We start from the raw sequence: 21,006 nt of genomic DNA on the forward strand, positions 1-21,006 counted from the left end.
AATTCTTAAATTCTTAAATTCTTAAATTCTTAAATTCTTAAATTCTTAAATTCTTAAATTCTTAAATTCTTAAATTCTTAAATTCTTAAATTCTTAAATTCTTAAATTCTTAAATTCTTAAATTCTTAAATTCTTAAATTCTTAAATTCTTAAATTCTTAAATTCTTAAATTCCTAAATTCTTAAATTCTTAAATTCTTAAATTCTTAAATTCTTAAATTCTTAAATTCTTAAATTCTTAAATTCTTAAATTCTTAAATTCTTAAATTCTTAAATTCTTAAATTCTTAAATTCTTAAATTCTTTAATCATTTTAATTCTTAAATTCTTAAATTCTTAAATTCTTAAATTCTTAAACTTTAAGATTTTTTTTCCTCAATATATAGTACCCAATTTTGACTAGTACAAAATATACGAAATTCACAGTGTAAAGCTCCTAAACCAAAATCAAAACATTTAACCAACACACCCACAATTCGTCAAAGCTTGGTAACCGCGCGCGCGCGCACTGAACTGAAACTGACGTTTCTCGCTGTCAATCAGCTGCACCGTCAAAATTCTAAAAAGTTGAGAAGGCGCAAGTTTTGCTGGCTCCAAAATAAACCCGTGAAGATTTTGCTCGCGAAAATGGCCTGCCGGATGCTGCTGTCCTCGACGGGCCGTGCCCTGAACGCGGTCGCCGGAACGCGCACCATCTCCAGCCAGGTGCTGGCTCCGCTTTGCGCCGCCATCAAGGACGAAATCACGCACACTGGCCAGGTAAGGAAATTTTTGGTTACGCAAGTGGCCTCTGGTTGAATTCAAAACAATGATGTTGCTCTTGCTCTGGGTTCGGGTGGATAGTTCTACGACGATAAGGATTACCGTAACGTGCGCTTTACGAACGCCACCAAGGTGGTCAACCCGAACTGGGCCATCAAGCTGGTTGATGAGGCACCGATCGTTGAGAGCAGCGCGCGTGTTGTTTACTGCGATGGTGGCACCGAGCCGGCTCTGGGACATCCGAAGGTTTACATCAATTTGGTGAGTTACTTTTTAGCTCTTCAAATGTTTTGTTCTAATTTCCTTGACTGATTTTAGGACAAACCCGGTGCCCATGCTTGCGGCTACTGTGGCCAGCGGTTCCAGAAGAAGGATGACCATCACCACTAAGAGGAGAGAGTTTTCTTTTGGAATGAAATCGTGCTGAATTAGATTGTTTGAAATTGATGAAATACACTTAAATGGAAGTCAACATCGTCAGTGTGAAAGTTATTATTTGCAAATATTTTTAAATTTACAGTCAATCACATATTTACACGCAAGGCTCTGTTCCAACCGTCGTAAAAAAATTGTCCAAATATGTATCCCAAAAAAAGTTTTCACATGGTTTAATGATGACTCCCTTTAGATTTTTTTTATTTAAATTAAATTTAACTCAAATCTTGATTTCTATAACAGCTCCGTGCGTAGGAAAGATAACACAAAGTTATAAAAGGAAATAAAAAGTATTTTGCAAATATGCGATACACAAGGTATTGTTTTGATTCGCAAGCTTGCTAAGCAAGGTTGTTAATCGATAGACATATATCGTCGATAATATTATCGTCTAACGATAATGCTTATCGTTATTTTTATTCCGATAATTCTATCGGCGATAATTTTATCGACGATATACTTATATTTAATATATTTCTAAAATTGACTAAAACCAACCAAATTATGTTGAATTTTCAAGCTTCCTATTGGTAAATATTTTTTTGGTAATATGGTAAGTTTTCAAAGTATAAATACTAAAAAAAATCACAAATACCGTATTTTTTTCGAAAATACTCAAATTTTTATAATTCGATGGATATCAAACGATTCCAAATTTTGCATGCATTTACGCTGTTTTAGAGTTTATTGAATGAAATACTTAAATTTTCACAAAATACGGTATTTTCTCGAAAATACTCAATTTTTTTTAATTCGCAATATGGGTATCAAACGATTTGAAATTTTGCATGCATTTACGATGTTTTAAAGGGGTTTGAATGAATTACTAAATTTTTCATAAAATACCGTATTTTCTCGAAAATACTCAAATTTTTATGATTCGCAATATGGGTATCAAACGATTCGAAATTTCAAATGCGTTTTAACTGTTTAAGAGCTTTTGGAATGAAATACTTAAATTTTCACAAAATACCGTATTTTCTCGAAAATACTAAATTTTTAATGATTCGCAATATGGATATCAAACGATTCTAAAATTTGAATGTATTTTAACTGTTTTAGAGTTTTTTTTTAATGAAATGAATTTTACCTGTTTTTTCAATACAAAAAACTCTAAAACAGTTGAAATACATGCAAAACTTCAAATCGGTTGATACAACAATTTGCAAGAATTTGAAAATTTTTGAGAAAATACGATATTTTGAGAAAATTTTAGTATTTCATTAAAAAAAAACTCTAATCAGTTAAAATAAATGCTGAATTTTGAATCGTTTGACACCCATATTGCGAATTATAAAAAAAATGAGTATTTTCGAGAAATTGTTTGATACCCATATTGCGAATTATAAAAATTTGAGTACTTTCAAAAACATGCTGTATTTTGTAATTTTATTTCAGTATAAATACTTTAAAACTTACCATATTGTCAAAAAAATATTTAATAAGAGGAAGCTTGAAAATTCAACATAATTTTGCTGCACACAAAGAAAAAATACTGTAAATTTAAAAAGATCGTTCGTTGGATTAAAAGTTCGCGTTGGTGAATATTCGTAGAAAGTTCAAACTTTTTAATTTAACAGTTGGAAAGTTTTTGATACTACCATGCATTTCTGGAACAAAATCGTTGTATCGGTAAAAGTTTTTTACTTTTATTACAAGAAGAAACTTTTTATGGCAACAATAAATAACATTTAACATTACAGTGATGATTTTCGAAAAATGTGATGGATTTTATTTCGCGGCCTTTAGTTTGGAGCGCGACAGCGATGTAGAGAACAGGGTGGTCTCGTTGCCGACCGTCGTCAGGACAGGCTTGGAGGAGTTGGCCATTGGGTGTTGATTCGGGAAGGGAAGTCGACGTTTGTCGACTGGGAAGAGAAGCGTCTGAACTGATAGTTCCCGATCACTTCGTCCTCCTTCGAGAATGATACAGATGTTGCCAGTTCACCCGGCCGAAGCTGCGCCGTCGCGAGTTAAGCGTTTGCTGGCGGGAGTTGCTGAAAGATTTTGAAAGTAAATTAAATTAGCTAGACACTGAACACATTCTCAATACTCACCGGTGAATTCTTCGGTATTCCAAGTAGATGTTCTTGATCAGGTTCGTCGGATATCGCTCGAACCTCTAGAAGTAATCCGAATGCGACTGCTTCAGGACCTGCGGCTTTCGTACAGACGGTCCTTCCAGAACTGGTGGAAACTATTCTTCCGGGTGTTTAGGTTATACTCGTCAAACATGTCACGCACCGAGAAATGGACTGCGGACCATCAAGACATCCCACACTGTCCCGTCATCACTTCCGGCACATAATGCTGCTGATGGTCGTAAACCGCCGGCACCGAGTGCACCATCCGCGCTGACCACCTCCGATCGCTTCTCGTCGTTTCCCTCTTCCGTCGGATCCTTCTCCTCACCGTTAAAATTTACTTTATCGTACTTGTTCAAAAAGCGGATGTAAATCTGCTCCAACTTCAATCTCGTCTACCCACCCGGGCCACCACCACCGAATACAACCGGTGCAAATTCACATCCGCATAAACGGCGTCCTACAAAAACAAACAAAATCAAACTCAAACGCCATCAAACACCCAAGCTTCCTTCTTACCCATTTCGGTCGCGAAACAGCTTCAGATCCGGCAGGAAGCTGGCCTTATCCTTTTAAAATCAACTTTGCCCTAATCCCCCAACCTTGTTCCGCACCATCCTCCTTCGAAGGTATCCGCGTTCAAGTCCTGGCTGCGGACGCGTTCTGTTTTGATTGACGTCGTGGACCACCACTCACTAACCACCGAAATCACCTAAACGTTTGTTTACATTTTGGACTTAGACGAACACGGTTTCACGAGAACAACAAAATGAAAGAAATTATACAGTCGAATTAAAAGTTAAAACTTTTAAATCAGTTAGCAACGAGATTTTCAAAAACTGTAGCAGTAAAAGCACAGACAAACAGACGGAACACTCGAGTGCCGAACCATCGTCCTCCAAAAACGGTTATTTCAAATGCAATTTTGTTTCGGCATCCACTCACCCGGCGCTGATGGCGCTGCTGTCGTGACAGCTCGCCCGTCTATTCTCAGTGTGTGTGAAGCGTGTTTTTGTTTTTAAGTTGAGCGTGAGCACGTGCGAAGCAGCCAATGAGAGCACAAATGTTTATGGAATTCTGGAATTCTAACCGTGAATCACAATCCAGGCTTTCCAGGACAAAATTGGGGCAGTCTGCCTGCCGATGTCGAGGTTGCTGCTGAGGCGCCGGCTACTGCGGAGGAAGCCGGATCCTGTGGTGGAGTTACTCCTTCGGAGCAACCTGCTTACCCTTCGTGGACTGCTGCTCAGATTGCTGCTGCTGGTCGTCCTTTTGGCGATGTTGCGCCACTCAATCTCTTTTTCTAGTTCTGTTTCGATTTAAATTTTGCGGCAGCGTTTTTTTTTGAATCTTTGCCACTTTTTGCTTTTGTTGTTTGACGCAACTTAACTTCGCCGTGGACACGTTCCCCGTGGAAATTTCCAAAACGCCCATCGTGGGGATTATTTCCGGTAGGTTTGAATTGGATTTATCTATTTCGGCGGCCACTACTGATGTTTTCGTGACCAGGGGCATCTTGTTGATGATGGTGTTAGGTGTAATGATTCGAGGTTTCGGTGGAGGAGAAATCTTCGACGGGACTTGGTAACAACTGAGAGGACCAGTGATTTGGTCTGTCGTTGCGGTTGTGGTGCGTCGTATGATTTGGCTCATAAGGTTCTGCTATTGGAAACGGAACCAACCCGCCGTCATCTTCGGCCTTTGGTGTTGATTTTTATTCTTTTCATCGAGTAGCAACAACAAAATTATTTCGATCAGCTGTTGATGTTTACAATCGTTTAGGCTTGATTGTCTCATGCATACACTGACGTGGCACATGACAGTAATGGGTTTGTATTGGTATGTTTGGGCTGCGCTTCGGCATCAGCTCACCATTCAGCGCTGGCGTCGCCGTGATTTGGTGATTTGATGGAGGACGATGGATTTCAAAAATAATGTGTATGGAGAGTCACGTCTGTTTGTCTGTGGTAAAAGTTTTCATTTTCAAAACAAGAAAAAAACTTTTAATGTAGCAAATTTTAACCACTTTTCAATTCAAAAGTAAGTTACTTTTGTCATTACCATAATATTTTTTTGTGTGTGGTTTTAGATAATTTTAGAAATATATTTAATATAAGTTATCGTTCATTATCGTCGATAGGATTATTGGAATAACGATAACGATAGATCTAAAAAAGAAAAGAAAAATAATATTCGAGGTACATTAACATTGAATGATGTTTTAAAACCTTTTATTCCATATTTTTAAGATTTTTAAAGGGGAAATTCAAGCAAATCAACTAAAAACCATGTTATTTATTATTAGCAATTTTTCTTCGATCAAAAACTGTGCTTACTTGTTTTCTTAGTGATTTTATTTTTCATATCTATTTTTTACCAGGGAAATAAAGAGTGTACAAATACGAAATTTAAATTTTAACAATAATTTTAACATTCACTACTCGAAACTCTTTGTCATTTTGTACCTACTCGCTTTCAACCCACCGTGCCATTGGTAACCCCTTTGCAAAGCTCCCATCATTGGTAACCTCTTCCACCGAGTTGAAAGCTTTTTCGCGTACGTGACTTTTGCGCAAAGCTTCGCTCACTGCGCAGGACTGAACTTCTGTTGACAACCTCCCGAGGAGAAGCAGCAGCTCTTTCTAGATTTTTCACTCCCGTTCAGCTGATAACTCGATTGTGGCAAGTGTCTGTGCAAATTTGTGCAATTTTCCACCCAAAATTCGCCGTAAAAGTGTTGAGTTTGTGCCCGCAAGTGCGTCGATTGCTTTGGTGACGAAATTTTACGTGAAATTCGTTGGGAAAAACGCGTGAAAAGTGAACGGATCCAAGTCGCCCCGAGGAAAAGCCTCCCCCGGAAAATTCGTAGCTAAGAGGCAAAGCCTGCTGAAGAGGAGCAACTTTTTGGCGTGCGCCAGTGTTCTAAAATCCGGTCTCAAAATTTGCGTCGTAAAAATGGATCTGTTGAAGAAGATGATGGGCCTGGACGGTCACAAGGACGAGGACGACGACAAGAGGTAAGCCGGGGGGAACCGGGGTCAACAACAAAATCGGTCAAAACAAAGCAGCAGCAGTTCCTCTGATGAGCACTTTCGCTCAAGGCTAAAATTGTTTGCCCTCAGCTGGCCTGGCCGACTGCGATGTGCGAAATAACAGCGCCGATGCTGCTGCTGATGCAAGAAAAGCAACAAAATAAAAAATAAGAGCGAAAGCAGGCAGAGATTACACAATCCCCGGAGAAATGCAATCGATCGATTAGAAGTTTTGCATCGCGGTGCTGTTTTTGTTGCTTTGCTTTGTTTCTGTCTCAGCAAGCCGGTTGCATTTTCAGTTGGGAGAAATATTTAATGAATGAAATGAGAAATGAACGATTGAAAAAAAAAGTTGGAATAATTCAAATATATTCGTTGCATTATTGCACTTCTTCCACTAATTCTATTCAGATGAAAAGGAAAAAAATACTCTTTGCAAATATTTGCTTTTAATCTATTTATTATGTATTTATTCTTTGAAATTTAACAAATTTTCTTTGGTTTCTCCATACTCCATCTCTATTCATACAAATTTGAGGGCTGTCTATAGATCTAACTTGGATTTTTAGCTTTATTTGGAACCATTTGGTTGGTTTATTTATCTCCGTTTTCTATCTTAAAGTTACCTCCTTAACCTGATAAAAAGTTGTAAACTTACAGGCTCTCGTCACAAATAAACAATCAATTACAATTACAATTATAGAAAAATACTATGAATGTACAGTCCAGACTCGATTATCCGAAGTTCGATTATCCAAAGGTTTGTGATCAAATCACGAACATTTTTTTTCGTTTTTCTTCATTTTCTTGTTCAACATTAAATTCGACTTCTGCGAACCTATTTTAGTCAAATTGGAATAGTTGATTAACAAAATGCATTTTTCAAAGTTTCGTCCCCACCATATTGGCCGCAATCTTAGATTTAAAAATTGTAAATCACTTTAGAAATATTATCGTGATTCGATTATCCGAAGCCAAATTTTCCCGAGGTCTTCGAATAATCGAGTCTGGACTGTATTCGAAAATCTGTATCTTGAGAAGAAATGTTCTGTTCTAGGGAAAATATACCCTTTGTAATCAAACACCTATCTTCGTCATATGAAGAGTTTGATACTCGATTAAAGCTTTAAAAATACTTTTTAGGCTAAAAACTTACCAGCAACAGCACCGCCTCGAGTAAGCACGCAAATTTCAGCCTTACTGACCAAAAAGAGCATGAGCATGAGCATGAGAGACCACCCATGGTTGTCCTTCTCCGTTGCTGAACAGGACCGTAATATCCTATCAATACAACCGACCATACGCTTAAACGATCTAATGGTGTTTCCCTTATCAACAGCATGTATGAATGCGCTGAAAAGATAAAATATCAAGATCATTAAAACTAGATCTGGAGCAAATAGGTAACAATCGTTGGCCACCAACGGCGCCAGCCATGTCAGTTTGTAGATCTTGCTACAAAGGGTGGGTTCTAGACGATATCCACACCCCCACGTGTGCCGGAAAAACTACTTCTGCTTGGGATTTTGTTAGTGGGAAAGGGTAATGGCCAGGATTCATCATAAAGGATGATGATGCGACCCAATAATCAATAAATTTTGTTTAATGATGTGATGTTTTATGCATTCTCAAGGCAAACAGTCGGAGGATGCGGATGAGATTATTCCCGGTTATTTGGTGTTGAGTTTAGCATAAATGATTCAATCTTAGACAGCCGGCTGTGGAAAGATAAAACCAAATAAAATGCGAAAACGCGAAACCGCTCGAACCGAAAAACACACACAAACAAAGACGGAAACGGCAACGAAAATCCGGCTTGTTGACCGCGACGCGAACCGTTCAAATTCTCCAAAGCAACTCATTTTTGCCTTACTGACCAAAAAGATCAAATTTAATGCATTTTTGATCATCATTTCTAGAGTTTTTTTTTGAAAAGGACCTATAAACTATTGTCTTCCATATGTTTATAGGACCTATTCAAAAAAAACTCTAGATTTGCATTTCTATTTTGCGAGACCATTTTCATCACCACCACAAACACCACCAGCAGCGCCTGTTGGAGTGAGCCAGTGATGCCAGGAAACTTTCTATAAAAATGCTACTTTTCGTGAGTGTTCGCTTAAAATTGCATCAATTTTGGCAGCACTAAGCAGACCCAAAAGAGCGCTTGAAGAAAAAAGAACTAAGCTGAAAATAGGAAAATGGGCGTGGGCCAATGCATTCTCGTCTGATTAGAATACATTTGGGGAATTTTTTTTAAGTGCTTGTAAAAGGAATAGAATAACTTCTAGCAAAAGTGAAAATAAACAGAAATGTTCACAAAAAGTTGCTCTACTCGATGGTTTACTTGGTTTTAGTAAATTTCAAGGAACACTCCAGATTATCCAGAATCATTCAAACACGACCGCTTATTAGGCTTAAAATGGGTATATTTCCTCTATTCAAAAACTTTTATTTAAAAATCCAGAAATTAAAAGATCAAAAAATGGCAAATTTCAAAATTTAAGTGTTCTAAGCTTTTGAAATTTGAAAATTCTAGATTTATAGTATTGTAAAATTCTAATGTTTCAGAATTCCAAAATATTATAATTCAAAAATTATAAAATTCCTTAGTTCTCTTATTTTAAAACTCTAAAGTAATTAAATTAAGATTAAAGTTTAGAAATTTATAAGTTAAAAAAAAATTAAAGGAACTATAGCTTTAAAGTTCAACAAATTTTATATTCTTTAAATTAAATTTTAAAATTCAGAAAATTTAAAATAAATATTATTAAATTTTAAATGTTGCATTTTTTGCCGCCAAGATTGAATATAAATTTTTTTTTCTGTGATTTAAGATAGTTAACAGAAAAAAAGGATAATTTTTGGACATTTTTTTTAGCAATTTGGTCAGAGACACAAATTTTGAGAAAAAATAAATAATTTGTGTGACGATTTTCGGGAGTGAAAATTTTTCAAGGACTTCGGAAAATTAGTACAAACTTTATTTAAATTGTTCAACCTGGAAGTGGACAAAATCGATCTTTTTTAGGAGCCGCTCATTTTCGCTCGCTCATAAAAAAGAGCGGTTCTTCTGAACGGCTCTTTCGTTCTTTTTGGATAAAAATGCTATGTTTAAACATGTCGTGTGATTTTATTATGTTTTTTATTTATTTATTGGATTTTTATCAATAATTTAAAGAAAAAAGACCATTATTTGCTTGCAAACCATAGGTCGGGCTGTATGGTATTTTGAAGAAAGTTGCTTTTAATTGTACGAAATTGCGTTTATTTCTGCTAAAATTAAACAAATGCTTATATTTTATTTAGAAATAATATACTGCGAACTCTTTTCTATATTCTGATTTTTTCAAAAAAGATATGCCAACCCAACAGAATTTTTGCTCGTGAATCTTACGGGCTATTTAAAAAATCCATGTAAGGCATTTTGAAAGGCTCAAATTTATATTTGGGTGTGTCTTCACGATCAGTTTTGCTTTGAAAATTTTGCTACATATAATGCTACAATCGGTTGGTAATTCAATTAATATTTCTATATAAAAAAAGACAGAAATTGTGGAATCTGTTTATCTTGGAAAGGTTCTTTCAAATGATCTGCGTGTGAAAAAGAACCGCGGCTCTTTTTTGTGAACCATGGCTCATTCGTCCTTTTCAATGAACCGGCTCTTAGAGCGGCTCGCTCTTTTCTTTTTGCCCACCTCTAGTTCAAACGGTAGATTTGTTTTTTTTTGGCTTTCGAATATTTTATTAAATTTGATTTTGTTTGAATTTTAAATGTTTTGAACTTAACTATTTTGAAATTTCTAAATTTTTGAATATTTTAAATTTAGAATTTTTAAATTTTGAATTTTTAAATTTTGAATTTTTAAATTTTGTATTGTTTTTTTTAACTCTACAATTTTTGAAATTCTCTGTTTTTTTAATTCAAATAAGCATATCCAATGTATTGGAATTATTCATCAAACATATTGCAAACATTGTTTCCTTGAACGTTTTTTATATGGAGTTTTGCGTTCCTTCCGAGCTCCGTACTAGCCTTTAAAACACAAAATAATTGTTCGCTTTTTCTTCCCCAAACAGAAAGAAAAAGCCGACCATAAAGGACGAGTTCCGGAAGCCGGTCTGGGTGGAGGAGTACGACAGCGACGACGACCTGTTCGACAACCAGAAGGTGTTTGGGGTGCAGATCTTCACCAACCCGCTGGAGATCCAGAAGCACTTTGAGCACCAGATCCAGGAGATGATGAAGAGCCTGGAGGAGTTTGACGGTAATGAGTGTTAGAATTTGTTACATTTTGAAATATTTATGAATTAAACATATTTTCAGACGTCAACAAGCCGTTTGACTTTGACCTGAAGCAGGACTTTTTGAAGCCCGGATTTGAGGAGGAAATCAAGAAGGAACTCAAGAAGGAAAAAATGCTGGACACCGATTTGGACGGAGAGTGAGTTGAAGAAATTGTGAGGAATTTCGCCAAATTCAATTCAATTTCCCCCTCTTCAGAATCTACCCGGAACAGCTGCACACCCTGTTGCAGCGCATTTCGCCGGATTTGAAGGAACTGCTACCCAAGAAGAAGCAGCAGCAGCCGGACCAACCCGGAGGACCGTCCACCGGCGTCGCCCAAGGGCCCAAGCTAAAGTTGACGGACGAGCAAAAGTTTATGGACTGGATTCATGGCATCAAGGGCAACGACGGATCGTCGTCTATGGCGGCCGTTCGTCCACCGGTGCGTCGTATGCCGCCGCAGCGCTACCACGACGGGATCTTCGAGGGGACATTCCAGGGGCCGCGTATGTTTGGCCAGAGCATCATCTCGCAGACTATTAGGAAGCCGGATGGGGTAAGGAAATTTAATGATCTTGGTTTTATTTAAATTTCGGGAGGAGTATAATAAGAATATGGACAACAAAGCTGGGGTTAGAAAATGGGAATACATTCGTAGTAAATTTTTTTCGTCTTCTTCGATTCTTTTTCAAACAAAATGAGGTTTAACAATTTTTAATCAAAATTTCATGTTTCGAGATATTGGATTTTTTACAGGTTTAAATTTAATCAAAGTAACAGTTTTTAGAGAAATGTTGGCAAAAAATCTCAATTTAGAAAAACAGAAAAAATAATATAAAAAGAAAATAAATTTAAAAATTCTAAAACCAACATAAAATTATTAAACATCTTAAGGTGAAGCCGTTGATCATTTTCAAAGAAAATTGATCATCACTCTAAAATGCTCTGTATTGAGTTCAATTTAACGAATTTGTGAACCAAAATGAACCAGCATGCGCCGGTTGTTGCCTTCTTGAAGCCACTGAAAGAAATTGTGGTCTAAATCAAATGTGTTTCAAAATTTATATAATTTTGTGGTACAATCATTGACGTCCTAGTTGGCAATCATTGATTTATGACGATTTCCATAACTTTGCATGGAATGGGATAATCGTTACCAAAAGGAATCAGCATGTGTAGGGCACTATTCTAAACAACTTGTAGGAGGAATTTTGTCAAAATATTGATACAGACGCAAAATTTATATCTTTTAACGTTAACGTTTAAAAATTCTGAGTCTTACTTTTTCATAACATAGGGATTTTTATATTTTAAACTTTTTGAACTTAAAAGATTCAGAATTTGAAGAAAAACATTTTTTTTTATTTAGAATCTTAGAAAGATAGTTTCAGAATTTTGGATTTTTGGAATCTATGATTTTTTGAAAATAAATATGATTTTTTTTAATTTAAAACTTTTAGAGCTCTAGATTTTTATGTTTTTTAATCAGTAGAATTTCGGAAAAATGAATTTTAGGAATTGTAGATTTTATGGAATTGGGAAGTTTAATTTTTTTTGGAATCTAGAAATTTTATAATCTTAGTACAGTCCAGACTTGATTATCCGAAGTTTTGATATTTTTTTATTTTCTTACTTTTAACATCAAACTCGAGTTCTGTGACCCCATTTTAGTCAAATTTGAATGGTTAATTGCCTATTAAATTAAAAAAATGTCTTTTTTACATTATTTTATCACCGCCATTTTGGCCGCCATCTTGGATTTAAAAATTCTAAATCACTTTTGAGTAGTTTAAAGGTCGACAATAAAAAATAAGACAACTATTTTTTTTTTGTGATTCGATTTTCCGAAGATTTGATTATTCGAAGTGAAATTTTGCCAAGGCCTTCGGAAAAACGAGTCTGGACTATATTCAATAATTTTAGAATCTTAGTACATATTTAAGAATATCAGATGTCAGAACTTTTGAGTTAAAATTTTTTTTTCAGAGTGTCAGCATGTTTGGAATTTGAGATTTTTTGAAATTTCATAGTTTCGAAATTTTAGTTTTTTTTTAATTGTAAATCTGGAGATTTTTTGAAAAGTTCCAATAAACCAAATTTCCAACATTACTTTTGAAATGTAATTTTTCTAATCCTTGTATTTAATTTCTTCAAATTTCTTCAATCTTTTAATTTTTTTAATTTTTTTTTGTAGGTCTTAGGGGAAATATACCCATTTTAATCACTCTAAGCCGATCGACCAATTCTCATCACTTTTGCCGTTTTCCACTATTAAATCAACATTTTCAGATGTATCAGCAATGGAGAGTTGCTTGCTTACTTTTATTTGAGCTATTTATTACTTTGGAACAGTCAAAAACACTTTATAGGGGGATGGCGTCGCTATTTTTAGACCACATTTTCCACTTTTTCTCATCGAAACCGACTACTTTATCGACTTCATTTTGCTGGGCGAGATAGGACGCTGTCTATTTTTAGACGATGACTCAGCACTTTTCCACTTTTGCGCTTAAAAAAACCAGGTGGCAGCACAGAGCGAGTTGTGGCGCTTTAACCACGGCAAATAGTGTCCAGGGCATTCGCGGAAATTCGATGTCCCATCCTCGAGGGTCCTGGAGCACCAAAACTTCTTAGCATGGTGCTCCCAACGATTAATTGCTATAACTAACAGGAACGTGAGCGGGGGATCCCCACGTTTCTTCCTCCCCTGTAGATTCAGAAATGTATTGCTGTTTGAACACTCGTGCTCAAACTCAATCCAATTCAACGAATCATCTTTGCGGTAAACTTTACGCAGTTGGCCTGGCCGCTTTAACGTTTGTGATGTTCCAAGGCAATCTAATGCAATGGGGCACTGCAATTGTTAATAATGACAAGAGGATGCTAGGCGTTAATCAACCTAAGGCATTTTCCAGGATGCCCTCGAAAGACTGGCTGCGCTAGGGTTAGATTAGATTAGTTAGATTAGATAAAAAAACCAGGTGGCAGCACGATGTAACGCCACGTCCCTATGAAAGCTGTAATTCATGATCAAAGGGCTGATGTGTGTGTGCGTGTGTGTGCAACCAACCAAACGGGACCACGCGGCCACTTCTTACAAATTGAGTTGTTTCCATGTATTTTTAGATCTTCATTCTATACATGCAAATAACTCGCATAGGCATTTGGAAGGTGTTAGCTCTGCCGAGCTTCGGTGACCCATTTCTACGCTGGCTAGCCGAGCGCGAGGTTCCTCAGCTTTTTTCGACAAGCCCCGCCCCGAAGAACGTTTGCACCAATCGGGTTCAAACGTTATAGGGACGTGGCGTTACATCGTGCTGCCACCTGGTTTTTTTAAGTGCAAGAGTGGAAATGTGCTGAGTCATCGTCTAAAAATAGACGGCGTCCTATCTCGCCCAGCAAATTGAAGTCGATAAAGTAGTCGGTTTCGATACGAAAAAGTGGAAAACGTGGTCTAAAAATAGCGACGCCATCCCCCTATTTAGAACTTCCGAACCCTTGTCAAATGGACAAGGACCCAGCGCGTATATAAGTTGATAGTAACAGTATTCCTAATTCCAGTCCACGCTCACCAAGCCGTGATGGCGTAGTGGTTAGCATTTTTGCTTACCAATCCAAAGGACGGGGGATCGAACCCCGACTCGAGCGACTTTGATTTTTCGTTCTTATTTAGATATTTCTAAGTCTTAAACTTTCTCGTTGGGAGCAGATGGGTATCGAACCCAGGACCATTCGCTTACAAAGCGAACACCGTAACCAGTCAGCCACGGCCGCTCCATGATCAAAGGGCTGATAGGCCGAAAATAGAAATAGGCTGAGAAAGGGTATAGTTCCCCTATTTTATTTAAAGAATTTTTTTTTTGTTTTTTTATTTTAAAACACATAAAAATAAATTTTCTTGATAATTATATAAATTTTCATTTATTTTAAAGAAATTATATAACGCTTTTTAATAATAAATTTTGAACTTTATTTTTTACACTTCGTTAGTTAAATATTTATAAATTTATAATAAAGTTTGTAAAAAAGCTACAAAAATATTAAAATTGTAGCACTTCAAAGTACTAAAGTTCTAAAATTTCAGGATTATCAATTTTTTTTCAATACTGTTATTTCAAAACTCTTAATTTCTGGAGTTTTTTTTTGAAAAGGTCCAATAAACCAAATTTCCAATTTTTGCTTTTTTGGTGTTTTTGAAACCGCCTTGAGTCAGGGGTATTAAAAAACACACAACAAGCAAAAACTGAAAATTTGGTTCATTGGACCTTTTCAAAAAAAAAAAAAAAAAATCCAGAAATTAAGAGTTTTGAAATAACAGTATTGAGAAAAAAAAATTGATAGTCCTGAAATTTTAGAACTTTAGTACTTTAAAATGCTACAATTCTAATATTTTTGTAGCTTTTTTACAAACCATTCACAGGACCATTCGCTTACAAAGCGAACACCGTAACCAGTCAGCCACGGCCGCTCCATGATCAAAGGGCTGATAGGCCGAAAATAGAAATAGGCTGAGAAAGGGTATAGTTCCCCTATTTTATTTAAAGAATTTTTTTTTTGTTTTTTTATTTTAAAACACATAAAAATAAATTTTCTTGATAATTATATAAATTTTCATTTATTTTAAAGAAATTATATAACGCTTTTTAATAATAAATTTTGAACTTTATTTTTTACACTTCGTTAGTTAAATATTTATAAATTTATAATAAAGTTTGTAAAAAAGCTACAAAAATATTAAAATTGTAGCACTTCAAAGTACTAAAGTTCTAAAATTTCAGGATTATCAATTTTTTTTCAATACTGTTATTTCAAAACTCTTAATTTCTGGAGTTTTTTTTTGAAAAGGTCCAATAAACCAAATTTCCAATTTTTGCTTTTTTGGTGTTTTTGAAACCGCCTTGAGTCAGGGGTATTAAAAAACACACAACAAGCAAAAACTGAAAATTTGGTTCATTGGACCTTTTCAAAAAAAAAAAAAAAATCCAGAAATTAAGAGTTTTGAAATAACAGTATTGAGAAAAAAAAATTGATAGTCCTGAAATTTTAGAACTTTAGTACTTTAAAATGCTACAATTCTAATATTTTTGTAGCTTTTTTACAAACTTTGAGGTTATCTCCACGGCTGGGTTGCAAATCAAATTTGCTCCCTTCTTATGAATACCGAGATCAAATTTCACCTTCTGATGTGTTGAATGCGTGTTTCGGAGATTTTTGAATGTCTTTTCTTGTTTGTGAGAGCAAACATGACCAAAAATTTAAAACCTCAAAAATTAAAAAATACTTGTTTTTTGAATAAAAAAAAACAATATTTTTGAAATGTAATTTTTCTAATCGGGGCCTTGTAAAGTCAAGGGGCATGATTTGATCCTAGTGCATTAGTTAAAATTTGGGTATACATTCTTTTTTATAAGCACTATGGACACCACTTCATGCTACGAGAACTCGCTTTGCCGCAGCCCCAGGGCTTAAGCGTTGACCGATAAGCTGTCTTCGTGAACTAGGTAGGTAGTTCTCCGATAGTGAAAATATCACAATTGCACAAGACACCGCTGCTTCTGTGACTTTTTCACTATCACAATGTGGGATTTAGGTTGGGACTTCAGGATAGTACAATTGTGTTGTTGCTTAGCATTAGCATTTAAAATAAATCTGTATCCTTTACAAATCTATTTGATGTTAAAGTTAGTTAGTTAGTTAAGTTAAAGTAATGCTGTCAATAAACTTTGATTGATGTAGAATACTAGGCATTCTTTTATGTCAAATTGTCCATAGAGTCTCGATCAATCAATAATGTAATGATATCGGACAAAATTCGTTGATCTGTTGAACTAACGGTTTTCGGCTTATGATTGTATTGACCATTGTTGCGAATCGAGGAACTACGGATTTTTTGACGTAAATGGTCATTTCTTTTTCAAATCGAAGTTTCTATCCTATTTGTATATCAGTTCATAAATTTTTATTTATTTGATAGAAGTAGTGCTATAACAGGTAAAGGAATGTTTAGTTTTGAACATTAAGTTTAGAGGATTTTAGATTAAAGTTTAGATTTTCAATCCAAAGTAGTTAGCAAATGAATATTTGGACTTAAATGAATAATTGAACATTTTGGACTTATGAATAACACACAACTGTGCATTTATTCTAGAGTCAGATCCATACAGCGTCAGTGTTTATTTGGTCGAAGTGTACTAATTCATTGGCAGATCTGATTCTAGTTGTAATGTACGACAAGACTACTGACGGACGTGACAGGACGAGGGCCCAGTTTAGAGGTTTCAACATCAACGATGTGCGGCTGGATCACCTTCCCAAAAAAAAAAAAAAAAAATGTAATTTTTCTAATCGTTGTTTTTAATTTCTTTAAATTTCTTAATTTTATTTTAGTAATAAATTATTTTTTTGTAAATCTTATTTAATTTGTTTTTTTTTATTAAAAAAAAATAAAAATAAATTTTCTTGATAATTATAAAAACTTTCATTTATTTTAAAGAAATTTTATAACGTTTTTTTAATAAGAAAATTTGAACTTTTTTTACATTTTGTTCATTAAATTTTTATAATTAAAAGAAATAAATATTTATAATTTTTTTCAGTTTTTATATTTTTTAAATTTGTTTAAGATTTGTTCAAAATCGGGGGAATCGTGGGGACGGCAATGAAAACGTTATTTTCAAATTTCAAGCTTATTTTGATATTTTTTTTAAACAAAAAGTATCACAAAAAGTTTTATGCATTGTAACAGTCATGCTTTTGCAATTTGTTTTTTTTTTTTCAAAATATCAATACATTTATGAATATATTATTTTTTATTAAGTGTTGCGACTATTTTTGAGGTGTGGTCCAAAATTCAGAATTTGTAAAAGTTTATAAATGTTTTTTATTGCTAATACAAAAAACAAACGGTTTTTTCCAATTAGGATTTTTGTTTTTAGTACTAATTATTTTTGCCTCAGATTTTTCGGGGAAATTTTTAAGTAGGGGGCGTAGAACTTGAAATGGCTTCTTTTTTGTATTTTTTTTTAATTTCTATATTTTTAAAATTTTATTTTTTTGTGTGTTTTAAAATCTAGTATAAAATAGTAAGGCTCATTGTTGTAAATTAGTGATAGAAAAAAACTATCATTTGATGATTCCCGTACCAAAATATCAGGAGGTATAGCGACAGTCACAATAGCTTGTGAGTTCTCTTCTATCATCTCGTGATTTTCTGCAAGAGCACTCTATCACTCCTTCTCTTTATCTCGTTCACGCACATTCGCCGAAGATTCTTTTGTTTTCTCAGAAAATCGTAACAAAAGAACGCTAGAGGACAACTCTTGATGCTGAGAATCTCAACACAGAAAAAAAGAGCAGTGAAAGTTGGGAGATGAGATTTCGGGAATGATAGGGGCAGGGGGGGGGGGGGTGGGGCAGAATGGTCCGCCTAAGTAAAATGTACCGAAAACCTTACGAAAACTTACAAATTTATGAATCCAGTGTAGTAGGCTTATGCTTTGGGATGTTCCCTTCAATGTTGTATACTTGGTTGATAAAAGATTTCAGCTTAAAACTATTTTTGATGCAATTTAAAAAAATGTGTTTTTTGACTACTTTTCCAGGGTGCGGGGCAGAATGGACCACCCTGCGGGGCAGAATGGGCCACCTTAGAAAACAAGCCATTTCGTCTAATACAACGTCGAAGGGTGATAAGAAATGACTTAAGTAACCTTTCCAACATAGTTTCCATGAAGTTTGATAACTTTTATAAAAAAAGTCACTTAACAAAACAAACATTTTTGAAAATAGTGTAAATATGTCAAAATAAGACACTATTTTTACAAATAAGCATCAACACAATTAAAAAATGAACTAAAAATTTTTTTTGTATGGATCGTGGACAATCGCCATACCCCCCCCCCCCCCCCCTAAAGTTAAAGTGTCCACGTGGTTTATGGATGGTCCCTAGCTCCTGATAACATTATAAACAATGAACAAAATTTTTCAAACAATCTAACTTTCGAGAAAGCTTATTTAAGAACCTCGAAATAAACAACATTTGCGTGGTTTTTTCTAATAAATTTACATTTTTGCTCATAATTCGAAAAATACAATGAATTCAAACGTCGTTTTCGGTATGGTGAAGTTATTTGACGTCCTTTATAAGACCCTTGCCTTACAATTGGTCTAAATCCATTCTTAAGCCCAAAACCAAGGGTGGCCCATTCTGCCCCCCTGGTCCATTCTGACCCCCCTGCCCCTAATACAAAAACCAACCGGTTTTTTTTTTCCAATGGCAATGACGGATTCACTACTGTTGAAAAGAAGGGCAAAGCTAAGAGACTGTTGGATAGCGAGAAGAGGCAGCCAGAAGAAAAAAGAACTTGCCTCGATGACGACCAAGTAGCACCCCCAAACGACCACCGCGATAACAATGGACAACCGACTGGACCACCCAAGACACCGATGAGAAGGCTGTTCAAGGCAGCAGCAAAATGACGCAGGACTACAACTGTTAAATTTAAATTATAGTTGAATTAATTGAATTTGTAATTTGAATTGTAAAAATTTACACTTGGCCAAACTATGGTTTCAGAGGTTAGTATTGTAATTTAAAAAAAAAACAATTAGGATTTTTAGGAATTTTTGAAGTAGGGGGCGTCGAACGAAGAATTTGCAATGGCTTCTTTTTTGCATTTTTTTTAATTTCTATGATATTTTACATTTTTTTTGTTTTTTAAAATGTAAAAATTAAATAGTAAGGTTCAATGTTGTAAATGATTGATAGTCACTATAGCTTGTGAGTTCTCTTCTTTCATCTCGTGATTTTCAGCAAGAGCATTCTATCACTGCTTCTCTTTACCTCGTTCACGCACACTCGCCGAAGATTCTTTTATTTTCTCAAAAAAACGTAGCGTAAGAATACCGTTAAAGTTCTCCGGCAAATTTTGTTTCGTGACTGGCAATTCTTGCTGCTGAGAATCTCAAAACAGAAAAAAGAGCAGTGAAAGTTGGGAGATGAGATTTCGGACATGATAATTGTAGTCGCTGAGAACTGAAAGTTTGATATGTTTACAATTCTGATAAGTTTAAAAGGAAAAGGGTGATTTTATAAAAGTAAAATTTTATAAAAAGCCTGCACAATTTTAAAAATAAATTTTGTTCAAAAATTAAATTGTATCCTTAGAAGAAAACTCATTTTTTCCCCTGTTCTCTCCCACAGACCTACGAAACGCGCAAGACGGTCCGCGACTCGGAGGGCCACACCCAGACGACCATCACGCGCTCCACAGCCGAAGGCCGCAAGGAAACCATAACTACGTACGACGGCGGCGACGCGGACGGTGGGCCAACCACCCCGAAGCCCTTCTTCGGCCAGGGGCCACCGCCTCCCCCTGCTGCTTCTTCTTCTTCGTCTTCGTTGGCAGCGGCCCTGCTCAACCTGGACGCGGCCGGCGGTCGCAAGCATCTGTTCGCCCAGAATGGTTACGTTTTACCGCGGAACCTCTGGTGACTTCAGCGGCCGACCAGTTCGTCGTCGTCGTCCAAGTTAGAACACAATTATGAGTCCCCCCCGTTTCCGGCCGGAACCTGCTGTCGGAGGTACCAGGTGGTCCTCCCCCCGGCCAGGTCAACCGCCCTGTCGTCGTCGTCGTTTAGTAGCGAGCCAAATATGTGTGTCGTAGAGCAAACTCCTAGATGTAGCAGCAACAACCATAACTATCACCCTAATGCATACAAACCCGTGGAGAACCTTGATCATGATCATCGTGAAGAGATGGAGAGTCCTGTCATTTTACATTTATTACTACTGAGTAACTTACTTTTAGCGTTAGTCACTACGATTATGCTTAGTTTAGCGTGTAGCTTTGTTGCAGTCTGTCCGGCCGCGGAACCATTCCGAAGAAGCAGCAGCAGAAGCAGATCGAAACGAATTACCACCACCAGTATTAGCAGAATTGGCGCCGCCGTCTCGGCTGGTGGTCCGTTATGAAGTCCGGTTCCGCACCGGTGCAGCAATAACTGGCGAAACGTTTCTTCTACTTTTACTACTCCTTCCGCGGTGGCCGCGTCGTCGGAGCAGGGCAGCACAGCCAGAAGACGTTTGTGTTTGTGATATCTTATTTTTACGTTAGGTCAATCGAATAAGTTGTTTGGTAAGCTGGTTTGTTGGAGTGAGCAAGCGGAAGCGAGTGTGAACGAGTTGAGCTGATTGTGGGAGGTAGTTGGAGTGAAGACGCAGCAAGAGGCAAGAAGACTAATACTTTTTTATTCTTTTTGGGAAAGGTAACCAAAAGAGGGGGGGAGCGTGAGTGAGAGAGGAACGTGTGCTGAGAGACGTTTTTTTAGGTAGATGTTTTTTCGAAAAGCAACAAAGTGAAAGAGAGTGTAAATTTAATTATATTTTTTAATCTGCTAAGGATTTTT

At 36.0% G+C, this 21,006-nt stretch overlaps 2 protein-coding genes across 2 annotated transcripts; both read left to right on the plus strand.

Annotated features, from left to right (window-relative positions):
- Window positions 1–531: 531 nt before the first annotated feature.
- LOC120413874 (probable NADH dehydrogenase [ubiquinone] iron-sulfur protein 6, mitochondrial) lies at window positions 532–1,240 on the plus strand. The gene is made up of 3 exons (XM_039574846.2): window positions 532–757; window positions 842–1,021; window positions 1,079–1,240. The coding sequence occupies exons 1-3, from the start codon at window positions 626–628 to the stop codon at window positions 1,148–1,150; spliced, it is 384 nt and encodes a 127-aa protein (XP_039430780.1). The 5' UTR covers window positions 532–625; the 3' UTR covers window positions 1,151–1,240.
- Window positions 1,241–5,858: 4,618 nt separating this feature from the next.
- On the plus strand, window positions 5,859–20,865 carry LOC120413872 (uncharacterized). The gene is made up of 5 exons (XM_039574842.2): window positions 5,859–6,296; window positions 10,392–10,579; window positions 10,639–10,756; window positions 10,816–11,155; window positions 19,802–20,865. Exons 1-5 carry the CDS (start codon window positions 6,235–6,237, stop codon window positions 20,090–20,092), a joined length of 999 nt encoding a protein of 332 aa, XP_039430776.1. The 5' UTR covers window positions 5,859–6,234; the 3' UTR covers window positions 20,093–20,865.
- Window positions 20,866–21,006: the final 141 nt, after the last annotated feature.

Source organism: Culex pipiens, chromosome 2, assembly GCF_016801865.2.
Source record: "Culex pipiens pallens isolate TS chromosome 2, TS_CPP_V2, whole genome shotgun sequence".
Lineage (NCBI taxonomy): Eukaryota > Metazoa > Arthropoda > Insecta > Diptera > Culicidae > Culex > Culex pipiens.